General features: G+C 42.4%; 1 protein-coding gene across 2 annotated transcripts in view; it reads right to left on the reverse strand.

Annotated features, from left to right (window-relative positions):
- The window catches only part of CERS6 (ceramide synthase 6), a 235,849-nt gene that overhangs the window by 142,149 nt on the left and 74,510 nt on the right, over window positions 1–19,190 (reverse strand). For both annotated transcript variants that reach the window (XM_066577411.1, XM_066577410.1), the window contains exons 2-3: window positions 16,748–16,853; window positions 14,981–15,111 (exon numbers count right to left, since the gene is read on the reverse strand). In XM_066577411.1, the coding sequence (XP_066433508.1) occupies window positions 14,981–15,111; window positions 16,748–16,853 (237 nt within the window). The remainder of the gene's footprint in view (window positions 1–14,980; window positions 15,112–16,747; window positions 16,854–19,190) is intronic.

Below are 19,190 nucleotides of genomic sequence, written 5' to 3' on the forward strand. Positions count from 1 at the left end.
AGAAGGGACAGATTTTATAATATTACTTATCAGGGGTAATGCATCATAAAGCAAATTATCAATATCTGAGAAACATACTGTAATATATATAAATCTCAGCTATGATACTACAATTAGGATCACTCAATGAATCGGCAGAACTAATGTCCTCCGGTTGATAACAGAATTTTATCCATCATAATAACATTATTTAGTTCTCTATATACACATCTATTAATACATTTTACATTGCAAGGTGAGCTATCAGTATTTAAAGGAAATGTGTCATCAGAAAATTACCTATTATATAAATTTTATTTTTGTGTCAAACATATTTTTTAAGAATTTTTGGTGATTTTATTTTTTTTTTGTATAAATTCTGTATTTATAGATTTGAGGGGGTACAGAAGGAAAGGAAGGAAATGGGGGTAACGGGTGTAACAGGTGATTTAATTTTTCAGGAAACACTTCTGCACGGCCCTGGGAACTACCATGAATCAATTCCTCTGCCTTTCAGCCTAGGTCTAACGGTCAGACTGAGAGACCAAACCAGACTCTGGAGCAGTTTCTTCGCTGCTTCTTTTCCCATCTCCAGGATGGCAGGGTGGACTATTTATTGACAGCAGAGTTCACATACAACAATGCCCAACACAGCTCAACCACCCAGAGCCCATTCAATGCCAACTACAGTACTCGTCCTATCTTCATTCCTGGCCTTCTTATCAACACTCTTGTCCCAACCATCAATCACAGACTAATGGCATTGGCTGAAACTCAGAGGAAATTGAAGAAAGCTTTATGGGAAGCCCAGGATACCTATAAGAAAGCGGCAGACAGACACCGTCAAGTGGCCCCTATCTTCTGGATTGGGGAAAAGGTGTGGTTGTCTACCAAAAATTTGAAGGCACGTACCATCTTCCAAACTTCAGCAAAGATTTATTGGACCCTTTCTCTCGGAGAGCCTGAGGATTCATGCCGTCTTCCACGTGTCCTTATTGAAACTGTTTCAGGAAAATTCCTTCACTGAAAGACAGCAACTGCCTCCCCCTCCTGTAAAGGTTCAAGGCTAAGATTGTTGTGGAGAAGATTCTCGATTCCAAATGACATTGAGGTTACAATACCTCGTAGAGTGGCAGGGATACGGGCCTAGGAGAACTCCTGAGAACCAGACCAAAATGTGCATGCTCCAAGGTAGTTCCACAGGAGATATCCAGGGAAACCAGCACCTGGGATGTCCAGAGGCCATCCTCAAAGAAGGAGACTACTGTCAGAGATCAAACCTGGGACCTCCTGCACTCCAGTCAGTAGCTCTCCTTGCTGAGCCGTCCAGGCCTTTGGATGGCTCTCCTGCATACCTTTTGCCTTGTTCCTAGATCCTGCACACCCAGTCCCTATTCTAGCTCCACATGGTTCCTAATTAGACTCAATATCAAAGGCTGGCCCTACCACTCCCTCATTGTGTGATTATTGGGCTACACAGCCTTAGTCAAACTCCTCTGCTGCCTGCTCCTCTGAAAACCTAACTAAGACCTACTGATACTGACCTTTGACCTTCCTCCTGACAATGACACACACCACCAGCCTTTGTACCGCAGCCTGAGACCACCTGTTTATGACTCCTGGCTCTCCTGACGACTCTTTGGACCTGCACGGCTACTACAAACCTAGTGCCAGAAACACTATAGATAGTCTCCCATACACGTCAATGGGTCCCCTCCTGTCCATTGTGTGAATGGCCCATCAGGCTGCTGTAAAGTATCTCTCTAAATGCTGTTAAATGTAGCTCAGGCAAGATGGCCGACCCCATAGTCATGTATAGACAGCAATCAAAAAATTAAAACAAATTAGTAAAACATTTAACATTTTTCTATCTGGTTTCAATTAGTAAAAAAAAGTGATATAGTGCCTTTAAAAAGGGGTTATCTCAAAAAGACAACCCTCTACATATTCTGTATGCCGTATTATGTTAGAAAATGAATGGGCAGATGCTCAAGGATAAAATAAGTCAGCATCATTTTAAAAAATTGTTGCATTTGTGAAACAACCCCTTTAAAGTAATACTTTAACCACTTAATCACCAGCTATTTTTTATCTCCATGTTGCAAGAGCTATAACTTTCCTATTTTACCCTCGACCCATCCATATGAGGACTTCTTTTTTAGAGGTGGAGTCGTATTTTTAAATATTTTTATTTAAAATGCCATGTTATGTATTGAAAAACTATTAAAAGTTTCTGAGTGGGGTGGAATGGAAAAAATGCAATAGAACTTTTTTGGGGGGTTCTTAGCATTAATCATTCCATGAAAATGACATATTAACTTTATTCTGAGGGTTAGTATGATTACAGTGATACCTAATTTCTATAGTTTTTATTGTGTTTTACTACTTCTAAGTGACTGAATGCTGGGAGTCCCAGTGGGAAAGTAGGATTTCATTCCCCTCTGTATAAACATGTTCTCTACGGCTCCATTCATCTGAATGAGATTGCTGGAGATAGCCAAGTACTGAACTCAGCTTCTCTTTAGCAGACCCTTAAAGATGAATGGAGCAGTAGTGTACTTGTTTGGTCGCTGCTCCATTCATACAGGGGGGCACAAGTTCCTGTGTCTCATGATCAGTCAGAGTCCTAGCGGTCGGATCCTCACCGATCGATTACTTATCCATTATAATGTTGATAAGGGAAAAGTTGTGAAAACATTAGGAAAATTTTGAAAATTTCACTCCGTCTCCAGAATACCCCTTTAACCCCTTGAGTGGCACGCCCGGAAAATTTCCGGGACGAGCTCCACTGCTCATAGTGACATAGCCCGGAAGATTTCCGGGCTATGTATCACTATGGGAGCTGCAGAGCACAATGCCACAAGCTGTGACAGTGTGCTCTGCCTGCACAGACCCACAGAGAACAAAGCAAGGGCTTTGAAAAACCAGCAGAAGGTATTGCCGATATACCGGCAATCTCTTTGTTTACAGGTTGCCATAGAGACCATCGCCTTGTCAGAAGCAAGCCAATGGTCTCTGTGGCAGGGAGAGCTGATTGTTAGCTGTCAGAGGACACCTAGGTACCAGCTCTTACAGCAGAGATCAGAGTAAACCTCCGATCTCTGCTGTGTTAACCCTTTACATGCTGCAGTCTATGTGACTGCAGCATGTAAAGGGTTGTCACTGCAGCATGTAAAGGGCTGTCACCATCGGACCCCCGGAATGTGATCAGGGGTCCTGATGGGTCCCTGTGGAAGTCCCCTAAAGGGACAAAAAATAAAAAATAAAAAAATAAAAAAATAAAAAGTTAAAAAAATTATAAAAAAAAGAATAAAAACACTTGTCTCCCTTTACTTTGTAAAAAAATCAAAAATACAATCACACATGTGGTATCCATGCGTCGTAATGACCCACAGAAGGAAGTTAATACATTATTTAACCCCTTAATGACATGGCCCCTTTTTTTTCTTTTTTCCCCATTTCTTTTTTTCCTCCCCCCTGTTTAAAAAATCACAACTTGTCCCGCAAAAAACGAGCCCTCATATGGCTGTGTCAATGGAAAAATGAAAAAGTTATGGCTCTTGAGACGCAACTGCAAAATTAGTTGAAATTCAATGATTAGGCCTTTTTAAAAAACCTGCCCTGGTGGGCACGACAGGGTGGTAGGAAACCCGCCACTCAAAGGGTTAAGGGGCAGATGAACTAAAGACTGGCAATCTTATGCTAGTCTTTAGCAGCAGAAATAAGATGTACCAAATATATTAAGAGGCGCACACTTCTTAATAAGTTTGGTACATCTTCGGATGAACAGTTCAGGCTGGTGGAGGTGCAGTAATGGTGTAGGGAATGTTCTCTTGCCTCACCCCTGAATAGTCCTGCAAAAAATCCAGTGCCTAGTGGAATCTTTTGCATGACGAATTGCTATGGTTCTGGAAGACGAAGGAGGTCCGGTATGGTAGTAGATGGGGGTGTCTAATAAAATACCCATTTAGTGTATGTTATTTCTGTGCAAAATCTTGTCCAGGTTATAACAGGAGGACAACAGACTCCCTTCATACTACTAATCGGCAGGGTTGCAGAGAGTGGGCCATCACCAATCCAATATTGATTGGTCATCCTAAGAAAAGGCCATCAATATTTAAGTCCTCGAAAATCCATTTAAAGTTTAATCACAAGAAGAAAAAAAAACACATTTATTTTTAGCAGTGTTGTAATCCATTGATGAGGCTTACTGCATGCGGTAAATCATGGCCTTTTCATTTCTACATGAAACATTCCCTCTAAGCATTTGGTCTGAGATAATGCTCATTTAATAAGGCCTCTGTCTTTGCTTGAACAGACATTTGACACACTGTTTAACTGTTCACTGCATGCTCCATTGAAAGTCAAAGGGATTTATCCAGCTCTGATGTGAAGTCACTTATCTCCAATTTCTCAGATCTTTGCTGGCTCTCAGATGATAAAAAGCATAGAAATGATTGCACCGTATCGCCACTTAAGATGCACAATTGTTGTACTTAAATAATTGCTTTTTATCCATTTGCATGTAATTTCTTTACCCTGATCGTCATCCAAAATGCATTTCTATCTCTGTTTAAAAAGATATAAAACTGTCAAAGCCAAGGTAATATTTCACTAAGAACAACAGTTAAGAAGGATATAAAAGGATGGAAACCAAATGCAAGTTGTTAATACTAATAACAGTATGTCAATTATGTCTAGAAAGATGGCGAAACCTCACACAAAGCCTGCCCCAATGTTTAAGTCGATGAAGCAACTGGAGAACGTGTGTCAAACTCAACCGAATATCATTTTTCTTCCACTTGTGCATGGTACAACTGCTCCTTGAGTCATGGACATAAGTTATTTCTTTAATATAGACCTTTAATATAGAAATAACCTCTGTCCTATGAAACACGGAGCAGTTTTATTATGCCAAAGTGGAAGAGAAGAAATTATATTTGGCCCACGGGTCTTCAGTTTGACACCTCCCTAGGTCCATGTCAGTTGGGAATGAAGAAGACATTAGGTATTTCATAGGTTCAGTAGATTGTGTGGCAATATTGCCAGGCTTAGACTGACTCACAGAGGCTCAGGTGAATCCTCCAGTGGGCCCTAATCCCACATACAAATGGTGCAAAGCATTGTACACCCCCTACAATACATAATAATAGGCCGGTATCTTAGATAGGTAGTATTTACATATACGAAGGAAAGCTGATAAGACCTTGGCTTTTCAATTAGTTTGTTTTTGCTTCACTGAAAGTTACATCATTTGAAGCTCAATCTACAATACTTTGTAAGTAAATTCTGCCATGATCTTATATGTGATTCTTGAGTTTGAAGACAACATGGTGGAGTCTGCAACAGATTTCACTGCAAAGGAGAGCAGAGCAGCGAGGATGTTCATATCTCTAAAATGTGATATTGGCCAAAGACATTCATGGTGACAAGGTCCAGGCATTAGATGATTAGTGCCCTTTGTACTCCACAATGAAATATTGGGTTGCCAAATTTAAAACCAGTCAGTTTAACACCAACGGTGCAGACCATTCTGGGCGACCTCCAATGGTGACTGTTTCAGAAACCATAGACACCATCCATGACATGATTCTGGACGCCCGGCAAATTTCTACTAAGAAAATAGCTGATGATTTGAACATTTTCTGGGAAAGAGTTGAGTCCATAATTCATGATCACCTGGACATGAGGAAGGTGTCTGCCGAGTGGATCTCGAAAAGTTTCTAAGCAGATCAAGTGCCCCAGTGCAAGCCTCCTGGGAATTCTGCAGTGTTTTCGGCAGGATGCTGATGCTTTCCTGTTTCAACTGGTGAAGATGGGTGAGATGTCGATTTTTATATATGATCCGTAGTCAAAAGAATGGAGAGACATAAAGGTTTCCTACGTCCACGTTCAGAATGCAGAAGTCGTTATCCAAGGCGATGGGGTCTGTCTTCTGGGATAAAGAAGGGTTACTGCTTGTGGACTACCTTCCAAAGGGGTCTACTATCACAGCTATGTATTACACAACACTTCTGGATAAATTAAATGAGGCATTGAAATTAAAAGTTGCAGAAAGTTGACCCAAGGTGTTATGTTCTTGCACTTTCTTGCCTTGTGCCACACAGCGACCATCACCGTGAGCAAACTGGCAGACCTGGGCTTCAAGGTGCTGGATCATCCTACTGATCTGGCACCTTCGAACTATCATCTGTTTTCTGATTTGAAGAAATAACTCAAGGGAAACAAATTTGCCTTTGAATTCTGTCTGGATGGGTTAAAGAAGCTGCAACACCGCAGTCAGAAGCACACTGATATCAGAAGGGACTATGTAAAATAACTGTAAAATGTAATTGTTCTATGTCATGTCTTTACAGTCAAAAACATAGAAACAACTGAATGAAGATTGGCAGAGGAAGACAACTCCATAGGCCAACAGTATCAATGTATTTATACCAGTTTTCTAGCGTAAATACATCGAAAATGTAGCATTCGACCAAAACACAACACTATTGCATTCCTATTAGAGATGAGCGAGCATACTCGTCCGAGCTTGATACTCGTTCGAGTATTAGGGTGTTCGAGATGCTCGTTACTCGTGACGAGTACCACGCGATGTTCGAGTTACTTTCATTTTCTTCCCTGAGAAATTTGCGCGCTTTTCTGGCCAATAGAAAGACAGGGAAGGCATTACAACTTCCCCCTGCAACGTTCAAGCCCTATACCACCCCCCTGCAATGAGTGGCTGGCGAGATTAGGTGTCACCCGAGTATTAAAATCTGCCCTCCCGTGGCTCGCCACAGATGCCTTCTGACAGAAATCAGGGAAAGTGCTGCTGCTATACGGAGAGCGTTAGGAGTTATTTTAGGCTTCAAGAACCCCAACAGTCCTTCTTAGGCCATAGAAATCGCAGATCGCACCTATGTGCGATCTGCGATTCCTGTTCTCTTCTCTATATGCACTCAATGGGGCCGGCGGCAGCAGCGCCGACCCCATTGAGAACATATAGAAGACAAATCATTCTCCTCTGCCACAGCTGTAACAGCTGTGGCAGAGAAGAAGATGTTTGCCCATTGAATTCAATGGAGCCGGCAATACAGTAGGTTCCACTGAAAGCAATGGGCTGGCGGCGATCGCGGGATGAATTGTCGGGAAGGGCTTAAATATATAAGCCCTTCCCTGCAATTCATCCAGAAATGTGTTACAATAAAAATATATACCGTATATACCGGCGTATAAGGCGACGGGGCGTATAAGACGACCCCCCAACTGTCACCTTATACGCCGGGAATACAGCGGAGCAAAGAATAAAAATCATTACTCACTTCCCCCCGGCGTTCTGCAGTGCTGCTGCAGGCTGTCGCTCCCTCCTGGTCCCCGGCAGAGCATTGCTTTCTGGACACAGGGCTTGAAATCCCCGCCTCCAGAAAACACACGTGTCTTCAGCCAATCACAGCCAATGACAATGATGTCATTAAATGGCTGTGATTGGCTGAAGGCACGTGTGTTTTCTGGAGGCGGGGATTTCAAGCCCTGTGTCCAGAAAGCAATGCTCTGCCGGGGACCAGGAGGGAGCGACAGCCTGCCGCAGAACGCCAGGAGAAGTGAGTAATGATTTTTATTCTTTGCTCCGCTGTATTCCCGGCGTATAAGGTGACAGTTGGGGGGTCGTCTTATACGCCCCATCGCCTTATACGCCGGTATATACGGTATATATTTTTATTGTAACACATTTCTGGATGAATTGCAGGGAAGGGCTTATATATTTAAGCCCTTCCCGACAATTCATCCTGCGATCGCCGGCAGCCCATTGCTTTCAGTGGAACCTGCTGTATTGCCGGCTCCATTGAATTCAATGGGCTAACATCGTTCTTCTCTGCCACAGCTGTTACAGCTATGGCAGAGGAGAACGATCTTTACGCTGACAGTGGGGGGGGGGGGCACTCTTGCTGCTATTGTGGCTTAATAGTGGGACCTGGGAACTTGAGATGCAGCCCAACATGTAGCCCCTCGCCTGCCCTATCCGTTTCTGTGTCGTTCCCATCACTTTCTTGAATTGCCCAGATTTTCACAAATGAAAACCTTAGCGAGCATCGGCGATATACAAAAATGCTCGGGTCGCCCATTGACTTCAATGGGGTTCGTTACTCGAAACGAACCCTCGAGCATCGCGAAAAGTTCGTCCCGAGTAACGAGCACCCAAGCATTTTGGTGCTCGCTCATCTCTAATTCCTATGCTACTTCTTCTGTCACATGAGACTCTGTTTAAAAAAATAGTTATCCGGTCACATGATCACTGAAAGTGACTGAGTAACGAAACTCAAACAATAAAAGCAAAAGATCCTGTGCGATAAAAAAACATCAATAGGTGCCAAAAATAAAAACATAAAAAACAAGCTAATAAACAAATGATTTGTTAGAAAATTATAAAATGATTTTGCATATACAAATTAAGTTGGTCAATGTCTTAAAGAGATTTAGACTAGAAAATAAAAAAAAGCATAACCTCACACAGAGGAAATAAATTAATTAAGGCAGCCTGCATACGGCAGGGTCGGATTCAAGAATGATAGAAAAATGGATTGCTGCGGGCATTTACACAACTGACTGGGAGCCATACAATGTAAGAGTTGGAAGGGACATCCAGGGTTATTACGTCCGATGCCCTGCTCAATGTCAAATTCACTAATAACTCCAGATAAATGTCTGCCCAGCCTCTGTTTTAAAACTTCCATTGAAGGAGAACTCCCCACCTCCCGTGGTAACCTGTTCCACTCATTAATCACCCTCACTGTCAAAAAGTTTTATTCTAATATCTAATCTGTGTCTCCTTCCTTTCAGTTTCATTTAAAAGCCAGGTTGTTCCACAGAGAATTGGCCTTACAGAACGTAATGTGGGGTTTTAGACAATTTTCCATCAAGCCAGGGATCAATGAGCAAAATTTGCCAGTGCCTGCGTAAAACCTCTCTAGTGGCAGCGTGTCCGATACTGAAAGTTGTCAAAAAGTTGCAATGGGAATCGGAGATGGTAACGGGATCGGTTGTTTTTTGTAGACAGTCATACTGGTTTAAACTGTGCAATTTATTATGTGTCTCCTTAATAAGATATCTAGGGTAACACTTTTATTTGCTAAAACATTGGCTTGCTGAGGAAACACTCTGTCCTCTGAATAGTTTTGTCTTAAACATTTGAACTGCCCATAAGGACCATTAAGTTGCCATGGATGATAGTGAGTACTGTTGAAATCAAGATAACAGTCAACGTCAACTGTTTTCATGTGAGTTTTGGTATTAATGGTGTTGCCTACACAGATCAAGAAACACGATTTCCTTGGTGAAAAAGTGGTACATGAACCTGAGACCAAGGATTTTGAAAAGTTTTGGTTGACACTGACAATTCCACCAGAAGAAAAGGTCATCAACGTAATGTCGACGGTATACAATGTTATCTATGAAAAACTGATTACAGTAAAGCCAAATAGCCTCAAAATAGCCCATGTAAAAGGTCAGCATAAGAACGTGCAAATCTTGTGTCCATTGTGCATTCCCTGACCAGCTGGAAAATCGACCCCTCAAATTTGAAATGATTACTATGTAAAATAAATTAAATAGCCTCAAAAAGGAAGCTCCTTTTTTTCGGGGGCATGGCAGAATCCCTAGCAAGAAATGATTGATTGCCCTCAGGGATCTGAATGAAGTATATTTGAGTATATTGCTGATACATCAGCTGTTAGAATGATGATATTGGATCAGTCCGAATCCAAGCCCCCGAGTTCATTAATCAACTGGATAGTGTCTTTGAAGTATGAGGGAAAATAACAAACTTTTGTAAATGTAAATAGATGTAACGGCCTAAATCACTTTCAGGAAGTCTGTAGAAAGGATTGGATGGCCGGGTGGATTAGTCAAACTTTTATGATTTTTTGGCAGAGGTAAGGAAGCTTCATTAGTAATCAAAAACTCTTTCTCCGTCTTGTTTAAAATGCCTCGTTGAAAAGCAGAAGAGATGAGTGAATTATTTACTGATTTGTGATGAGAGGTGGGATTATGTGTAAGCTTCTTGTAGAAAGAACAGTCAGATAGAATATTATAGGCTTCTTGGAAATAGTCCTGTCTGTCTTGTAAAACAACCCCCCCACCACCACCACCACCACCTTTGTCTGTTGAGTAGATGACGGTGTCACACTCTTGTATAGTGTGGCGCACCTATTGGTGGTTGGTGTCTTTGGTATCCATTCACATGTGTAGACTATGTTTGTTTGTAGTCACTCCTCCCCATTCTGGGCTGGGTTGAGTGAGTGGCGTGCATTATTAATCTGCATTGAACAAGTAGCTTCTCCAAATTATCGTATGGCCCACTGCATTCTACTAGGGTCTGCAGCGATTGTGCCTGGCCTGCAGTCTATCAGGTGTTGCATTACTGGCTTCCTTTTCAGTGAATAAAGACGGAAAATGAAATCAAATTTACTTAGCCCAGTATTTCTAATGCTGGGCTTAAATGCAAAGTATAGGAAAAAATCCCAGCGCTCCGGAACCAAAAGGATCAGATAATAGACACTCCGGTCTATGGATAATCTGGAGCGCTGGGATTTTTTTCCTATATTTTGCATTTAATCACACGGCCCGTGAGTGGACTGTATCTCGAGGACGTCTCTCCGATTATTCGGATTTGGAACCCTAAGTGGTTAAAAGGCTTTTGAGGATATCGGGTGCCAGTGGATTCTCGATCCTGAGAATTCCACTGAGCACCTGGTGAGTACATACGAATACTCACTGCATAATTATTTGCATTTTAAAGCAAGGAGGCACTAATATACTTTCTACTTAATGCCGGGCTTAGTACAGTTTCCCCACATGCTGTGTATTTAATACACAAAAACGTTGCACGCCACTTCATGTATTTAGTACATCCCCAGCTCTTCGGACCCGGTGTACATTTCTGGTATAATTTAAGCCAACTTTTAGCATGAATTATACAAAGATTTGTCAGTCCGGGGTGGTCCCGCTCCTCCCACGTTACAAAAACATGGTGGGGCTGGCTCAGAAAGAAGAAATGTCACACATTTTAGAGCAAATACCTGCTTATGCAAATATTTGCGACTTTTTTACTCCAGAATCTGCCATAAAACATTTTATTAATGCCCACTATGTACGCAAAAAGTTGAGCCATTTTTCCTCTCTAGAAGTAATAAAACTGTGGAAAGTTTCTAGTCATGCTCTTTCCTAGGTAAGGGTGGTTTCACACCTGCGTTGGGAATTCCACTTCCTGCTCCATCCATGGGGTCCACCCACTTTCTGCTAGCTGGCCAGCTTTTGGACGATAAAAGAAGTGCATGCAGTGCTTTTTTGGGGTATTTTTAGAATCACAAAATGGTAGAGTTGGAAGGGACCTCCATGGTCATCGGGTCCAACTAGCTACTTAATGCTGGATTCAGTAAGACATCCCAGACAGATGTCTGTCCAGCCTCTGTTCGAAGACTTTCATTGAAGGAGAATTCACCACCTCCCATGGCAACCTGTTCCACTCATTGATCACCCTCACTGTCTAATATCTAATTTGTGACTTCTCCCTTGCAAATGAGAATAGGGCTGATCCCTCTGCACTGGGACACCCCTTCAGATATTTGTAGACTGCTATTCAGTCTCCTCTCAGCCTTCTTTTTGCGAGCTAAACATTCCCAGTTCCTTGAACCGTTCCTCATAGGACATGATTTGCAGACCGCTCACCATCTTGGTAACTCTTCTCTGACCTTGCTCCAGTTTGTCAATGTCTTTTTTTAAATTGGGGTGGCCAGAACTGATTTAGCCGGATCTATGATGGAACCTCTGTAAGGATGTTCCACTACAGATGTAAAACCACCCTAACCCTGCATGCTTTTGCAAAGTGGCGAGAAGAGAGAAAAGTATCAAGCTATAGCACAAATATGTCATGCACCATAGTTTGCAACTTTACTATGGCAAAATGCAGGTGTGACTCAATCGATAAAGTCTCCTTACTGTTCGTAAAGTTTCCAGTAGTAACAAAACTCCCCCAAAATGCAAATTGTACCAAAATACCGTAATACATCGTAAGTACCACATTCATCTTATGAAATTGCCCCCTGTTGACTTTTATTCACAGGTCCTAATGGTTGGAGGAACATGACAGATGTTACAGCAGACCTACAAATGTCTCCTCCATTACAATGTTTAATGACTACACCCTGCAATAATGCTACGGACATTTAAACCCAATCGGTGGACACCTCGAACGGTCTACTTAGCAGAAACTCCTCCTGCACCTCTGATCTGCCAGTACGGCCTAATAAATAACGGACTTTACATCAATGGTGTGTCGTGTTATTTAATTAACAATGTAGTCTATCACACAAAATATGCCATAAAACTGGACATGCCATCTGCTTTTAATAATATGCTTCTAGTTGATGCTCAAAAGCAATTACTAATTTCACATTAAAACTGACTGAATGCTTCCCTGCACTGGCAGCAGTAGGCAGAACCTTTATCCTTTAATTTAATTAAACTGAGTCTGGCCTGAGCTCAGAAAGAGGAAATTAATTTTTACTTAAAGCTTAGGTTCAACTTTAGAGGACCACAGAGAATATATCAGGGAAGTGCATATGTAGCAATTACCAAATGGACTCAACGGACTGCTGGAATCATTTGCATTAGCCTCAGTAGTCCCAGTTTGTAGATATTGGATATTTTAGTGCCATAGAATCAAGCAGCAGACTACAGGCTGTAAATGGGACACAGACTGCTGACAGCCTGTAGTCTGCTGATGGACTGATAATTTCATGTCCCATTTTGATTACCTTGGTTTATCAACCACTTTACTAGATCACTCACTCTTGTAAAGGTTGCTAAGGCATAACTAAGAATATTGGAAGGAAGTACTACTTAAAAAGTGGACTTCCTTACCAGTTTCAAAATTATTGATGGCTGTCCTGGAATGGAATAAGTCTTGATACAAGGAATCAATGTAAGGACCTGCGTTGGGGTCTTCAGTTTCTATTTTTGAGAGGGACATTGGGGGTGGTAGGAGGATGTCCCTCCATCATTTGTAAGTCTGTTTGTCTTCAAGTAAGTTTGTTTGTCTCCCCATCCTATGGGTGTATTGTGATTGGTAGTTTAGGAGTAGGGGGAGGAGTTGTGAGTGAGGGAGTTGGAGGCGAAGTGAGTTGTTGGTGGTCGGAGAAGGAGGTGGACGCAGGAGAGATGGGTTGATGCTCCTGCCAGAGCTAAGCTGCAGTTATATATCTGCTGCTAGAAGGCTTGTCTCCTCCAGGAACGACACCACAGGAGAGGCTGCTTAAGAGCTAGTGTGGGAATGCAAGTGCCGCAAGCACCCCTGCTGAGCAGCATCCAGAGGGGAAGTGCAGAAGCCCATTACAGCTAAAGTAAGAGCGATTTGAAAGGCTGTGTAACACAAGAAAGTGTCCTTCAGATAACAGTGACTGAGGTTGTGTTTGTTTTGCAAAGAAGAACTTTTTGTTGTCAAGTCTGTTCAGAAGCATGTATCTTCATGTTGAGAAGTACAAGTAAGCTGCCTGTGTTGGAAAATCCAAGTTGGGTCATGAGTAAAAGGAATGTGTCCCCGGTTTTGAAAAATACTTTTGTTTGTCGACTCATTTATTCATTGCGAGTAACTTATTGCTTATCTAGGGGCACTGGCGTCACGATAATAATCTAGGACTAATCTATGGTAATCAAGTTAGCAAAAATCTTATTTCCCTTCCAAGTGACTGAGCTGGGACATACTTCACCCTTTGGGAAAGGAGACGGTAGAGCCACTATGAACCACTGCCATATTGTATCCCACTGTGTCCTCAGCTGAAGGCTCGGTTCTCATTTACTGCATAACCTCACAGGAGACATCTTCTGAGCAGACATCACATGTGATCACTGGAGATAACTGCACTGTAATCACTATCACAGTACAGAACTGGTATTTGACTATCATATGGTGACTGCAATATTAAGAAGTATATTAGAACTGAGCTGCTGTAAGAGAGACATAATTATTTTCTCCATGGGGGCGCAATTCCAAGTTTTGTTATGTGGCCCCATGTATGATGCTGGTGTGAAGACATCCTAATATTGCAGATCTACCTGTTAACTTTAGTAGAGTATGTAAGCACAAACTCCCTATATGCCTGGAAAGCTAATGTTCATCATTGTTAGTACAGAATGACTGTAAACCAAAAGCAGCTAAAATGAAGTATCATGTCCAACCTGGATGCCCTGGCTCTGGAACCGGAAATCTTCACGCAAATGCACACATGAAACACTAAGGAAAAGTGAACTGTGAACTGGACTCACAGACAGACATACATAAGGACTGAGCTGACAACCAAAGCATGCACCATCCATACTTGTATACTCAGATGGAATAGCTATAAAAGTACGAGGTATTAGTTCGTGAATTGGCCAAAACACTTAAGCCCATGAGCCCGCTTCAAGGATCCTTGTTACCGCATGGGTCCCTACTCTCACAAGACAATTTACCGCATGAGTCCTGACTGAAAGCAGGGTGATCGTCCCAATAGGGACGGCCCCACATTGGAACCTATGGACCGGTCTCTCCCTTGATGGAAAATGATCCAAGCAGGACAGAACAGTTCACACTAACACACTAGAGATTGTTCATACTTCATGTCAGACCACCTGCCACAGAACACATCATGCATGGAAGCAAAACCCCAGGGTGCAGGAAAACAAGCATCCTCTAGCCAGAGAGCTGGTATATATATATGCAGCAGACCAGTTGGGAATGGCTGGCTGGAGAAATCCACACCCAGACAGCTTAAACATTGCACACTTGTAAAGCTGTGCTCCTGGAAATCCATAGAATAACAGGTCCTAGCAGCACATCCTGACATGGAGAATAGATTATATAATTTGCACACATATCCCAAGAATAACAAGTATCAATAAGTGGAATACTGGAGATCTGCTAAGAATATTAACATTATCATGAGGAATGATCCTCCATAAAGTTGTAGGTAATGCAGATACATACATGCTCTCGCAGAATCGTGTCAGGGTACTCGGCTTTTCTTGATTCCTTCTCTGCCTAAACCAGCGCTGAATACTGCGCACATCCCAGTCCAGCTGCTTGGAAAGTCCTTCCAGTCTCTTTTCATCAGGATGCTGCAAAGGTTAAAAAGTAAAGAATATCAAATATTTGATTCTAGGAACTTTGAAAAGTCCAAGTAATATTAGTGTAAGGCTGGGACTAGCAGAAGAAACGCTTTGGGGGCTCACCCCCTATCCAACATGTAGGCGCCCACTTGTAGGGCTCTTTCACACTGGCATAAGCATAAGTCAATCTATGATAATCACGGCCCCATAATGGGCCAACATGAAACCATTGATTTCAATAGTTTTGCTTACATTAGCGGGATTCTCGCCTGTTAATTGTATGGACGAGAAAAGATAGGACCTGCCCTATCCGTCCTGCACGTAGTGAATACTACTAGGGGAGGGCCTATCTTCCCGCTACTTTTATAAAAACTCCTGCGCTATGGCGCAGAGTTTGAATGGCCTGAGATGGGGGGAAAAACCCCTCCTTCATACGCAACTACGCTTAATAGCGGTGAGCATAGTTGCGCATAAGCCTGTGTGTTTTTTCTCTTACGTAAAAAACATGTGCTTAATCCTCGGCGTATTTACGCCCGTAGTTTCTATTTTCATTACAAACAAATGATGCATTATCAATAAGGTGAAATAGGTCTCAGATTTACACGAGCATATGCATATCTGCACCATGTTTTTATGCATCCGCCACTGCGTCCTTGCATGCGCAATTGCCCATGCAAAAAAATGCACACCGATGCTCTCAGCCAGCGTTTAATGAGTTTAAGATGTGTCCTGTCCCTGCAAAAATGTACAGGAAAATAGAGCTGCTGCAAGTCTTTTTTTGCGCAACGGAATTGCACGCGCCAAATATGCGCATGTGAAAGGTACCCATTGAAATCAATGAGTTCTTTTTTCTGTGTATTGGGGGAGAACTTTTTTTGTGAGCAAATATGCGCCCAAATATGTCCATGTGAATCTGATGTGCGAGTCCATGCTTATGGCAGAGCCGGGCTCAGCAGAGGATCTGCTGATGTGAAGAGGTCCTACGTGAGCAAAAAGTACAGTACTATGTGCCAATATGTGCGCAAATCTATGTCATGAAATATTGTTCACGGCGCAAATATGTTTCACTGAAGCATGCGCAATTGCGCATACAGTCATCTAAAGCTGCCCTTAGGGAAGCTTACAGACGTATTCGCGCATCCATTTGCGGACTCAAAATTTATGCGCGGAATACGCAGAGAATAGAAGCCATTGATTTCAATAGATTTGATCTCATTTCCATATTTTTACCCATGCATTTCTAGTGCACGCCTGTAAAATAGAACCTGCTCTAATTTTGCGCATATTTCCGCATTGAGGGTCCCCATAGAAGTCTATGGCAGATGCGCCTTAGAATAAAGAACACATCTGAACCTCATCAGTCTAAATAGCCATTTAAATCAGGGTGGGGTGGAGTGTTCCACACGCATATGAACAGGAGCTGCATGCGCAAAAAGTACAGTAAACCACATAGACATGCGCACAGATCAACCTCATTCATAGCTCAAACAAGTTGTGCTGAAGCATGCATATTGGCGCACATGCCTGTGTGAAGCCGCCCTTACAGCATTGACTTCTGATTGTTTGTTTTACATCTAAGTTGTCTGATATGATATTTGACAATTCAGAACCAGAAAAAAATCTACATTTTCCTGTTGAGCTTTACCTTTGTGATTGCTGTAAACACCTTCTCCAGAATGGCGTTGTGCTGGGCCTTCTGCGGTCCGCTTGCTTGAATTTTGAGAGCCAAAGCACACGGTTTCGCTATAAACCTAGGACAAATAAAAAGCAAACAACTTTTAATACATGGAATTCAAATACGTTATTAGAAAAATGGGTTTTCTAGGGAAATTCTATCGATGAACCATTCTCCGGATAGGTCATCAATAGTTGATTGGCTAGGGTCAGCCGCTTGCGAGCCCAGCTGAACAGCTGATTGGCCACTCGCTATCATTGCTGCAACACCCAGGTATAAGGAGCTGCTGCTCCGACCCCTGTGTAGTGGCTGGCACTGGTAATTACAAGTGTAGCTTCCATTGATTTTAATGAGAGCTGTACCTACTAGAGCCAGGGTCAGAGCAAAAGCTTCCACTCTGTTTGTAGAGGCACGGGCAACCGGTGACCGATCAGCTGATTGGCTGGGATCGCAAGCAGCTGACCCTAGACATTCAACTTATGATGACCTATTCTATTTCCAATGGAAACCCCCTTTAAATCCCTGTCATATCTGCATATACATAAAAGTAAAAGTTTGTTCCTCATAGGCCTCTACCTGCCTCGATGAATCTCAACCAAACTTGGTACACATACTCTTCATGACCAACTTAAAATACTAGGAGCGGAATGTTTTCAACTTTTTGTTCCTCATAGTAACCAATCATAGCACAGCTTGCACTAGAGCAGCTTAAAGGAGTCTTCCAGGCAGCACCCAATGTCAGAGCCAGATTACATCAGGGGCAGAGCGGAAGCCACAGCCCTACCCTTTCGTATTGGCGAACACTCGTAATAGCAGGTGCAACTCTCATTGAAATCAATCAAGCCACTACACAGAGGCCAGAATGATGGCTTCCACTCTGGCCCCAGTGTATCCCAGCACTGACAGCGGAATAATCTATGGTTAAATAAGATGCTTTGTGATTCAGTTTAGTAATTTAGACGTATGGTTGATCCAGAATGCCATCGGACAAATCCAGCCAAAAGTAAAGAAAGTAGAATTATTGCTTGTGAGTGAGACAAGCAAACAATATAACCAGTTATTTAAAAATGAGCAGGAAAAAGCCTGGACATCGAGGGCTGCAGAGACCCCGGAACAGCATGAGGCACAGACTTAAAAAGAGGAAGACAGAGGCAATGCATCAGGGGCGGCAAGGCATTCCAATCTGTTGCTGGAAGGTTTTTAGTACGATCCCCATAAGGATATGATCAACATCCAAATGTTCTTATTGAACAAATGGACTAAATATGTAGCTACTGTCATACCAAGAAATTTTAACAGATCCTCCTGGAATGTATTATAGATGGAATCCGGGCAATGCCGGGAATATAAGTAACAGCATAAACCAGAACAAGCAGAAACATTGTTTAATAGTTATACTTCATTATGCTAATTCATTTGCGGGGACAGAATCATATTGGACGTCTCACTTCCTAAGAAGATTTAAGCATTTAGTTGGATTGAGTTCAGTCTGACTATATCTCTGGTAATTGCCAATTTCCTAAGTATTTTTGGTTTACAAAATGTACAACAGAATGGGAATATTCTACTCTCACTTTCTCCAGATCTGAAAAATGTGATATTCTGGCATAGTCTAATAGAAGAAAGACCCCGGCGTTGCATCAAGAATGTGTTTACTATAGTCTACTACCATGTTTTCCCTATTGTTTATACTGCTGAGCAGCTCACTGTGGGTGGGACGGTAATTCTGGCAGCCATCTATAGGATCGTAGACAGATCCGCTAAAAACACAAACATGAACTCAGATGAGAAACGGAGCCTATGAGTGCCAGTGGTGGAAGAGCGGTAGCACTTATCCACTTCACCCACCTTCCTGGCAGAGTAAGAGTTTGCCTATAACTACCACTAGGGGGAGCTCACAGCATACAGTCTGATAGCGATCACATTAGGTGGAATACTAGATGTAGGAGTACTTAATGGTTGTACCAAAAACCATTAGGTTCATATGTCCAATTGGGAAATATAAATATTGGAGGACTTTCACCTCAAAATCAGCTGGAGTGCCCCTGTGGGGGTGCAGTAAGGAGGAGAGGAGGACACAGGATCCCCATTCTAGGGATTGGCTGGGGTCTCACCAATGGATAGGTGTTAAGAGTTGATTTTGCTACAATCCCTCTAAGGGCCACGGCACTGAACTATTGCTGCATAACGTTTATATTGAGATTTGGTTTGGGTCACAGCAGTCAGTTTTCTGACAACTAGTAAGTGATGGCATATCCTAGCACCATTCCTGGAACCCCTTCCGCCTCATGCCCGCTATGATTTAATAGGCTATTTAGCCTAACGAAGTCCAAATGTAAAAATGCAGGTTCTATTCTTTTTTACGTGCGCAAAATGAACACAGGAAGAGTACAAGCCCATTGAAAGCAATGGG

This window comes from Eleutherodactylus coqui, chromosome 8 (assembly GCF_035609145.1).
Source record: "Eleutherodactylus coqui strain aEleCoq1 chromosome 8, aEleCoq1.hap1, whole genome shotgun sequence".
NCBI classification, from domain to species: Eukaryota; Metazoa; Chordata; class Amphibia; order Anura; family Eleutherodactylidae; genus Eleutherodactylus; species Eleutherodactylus coqui.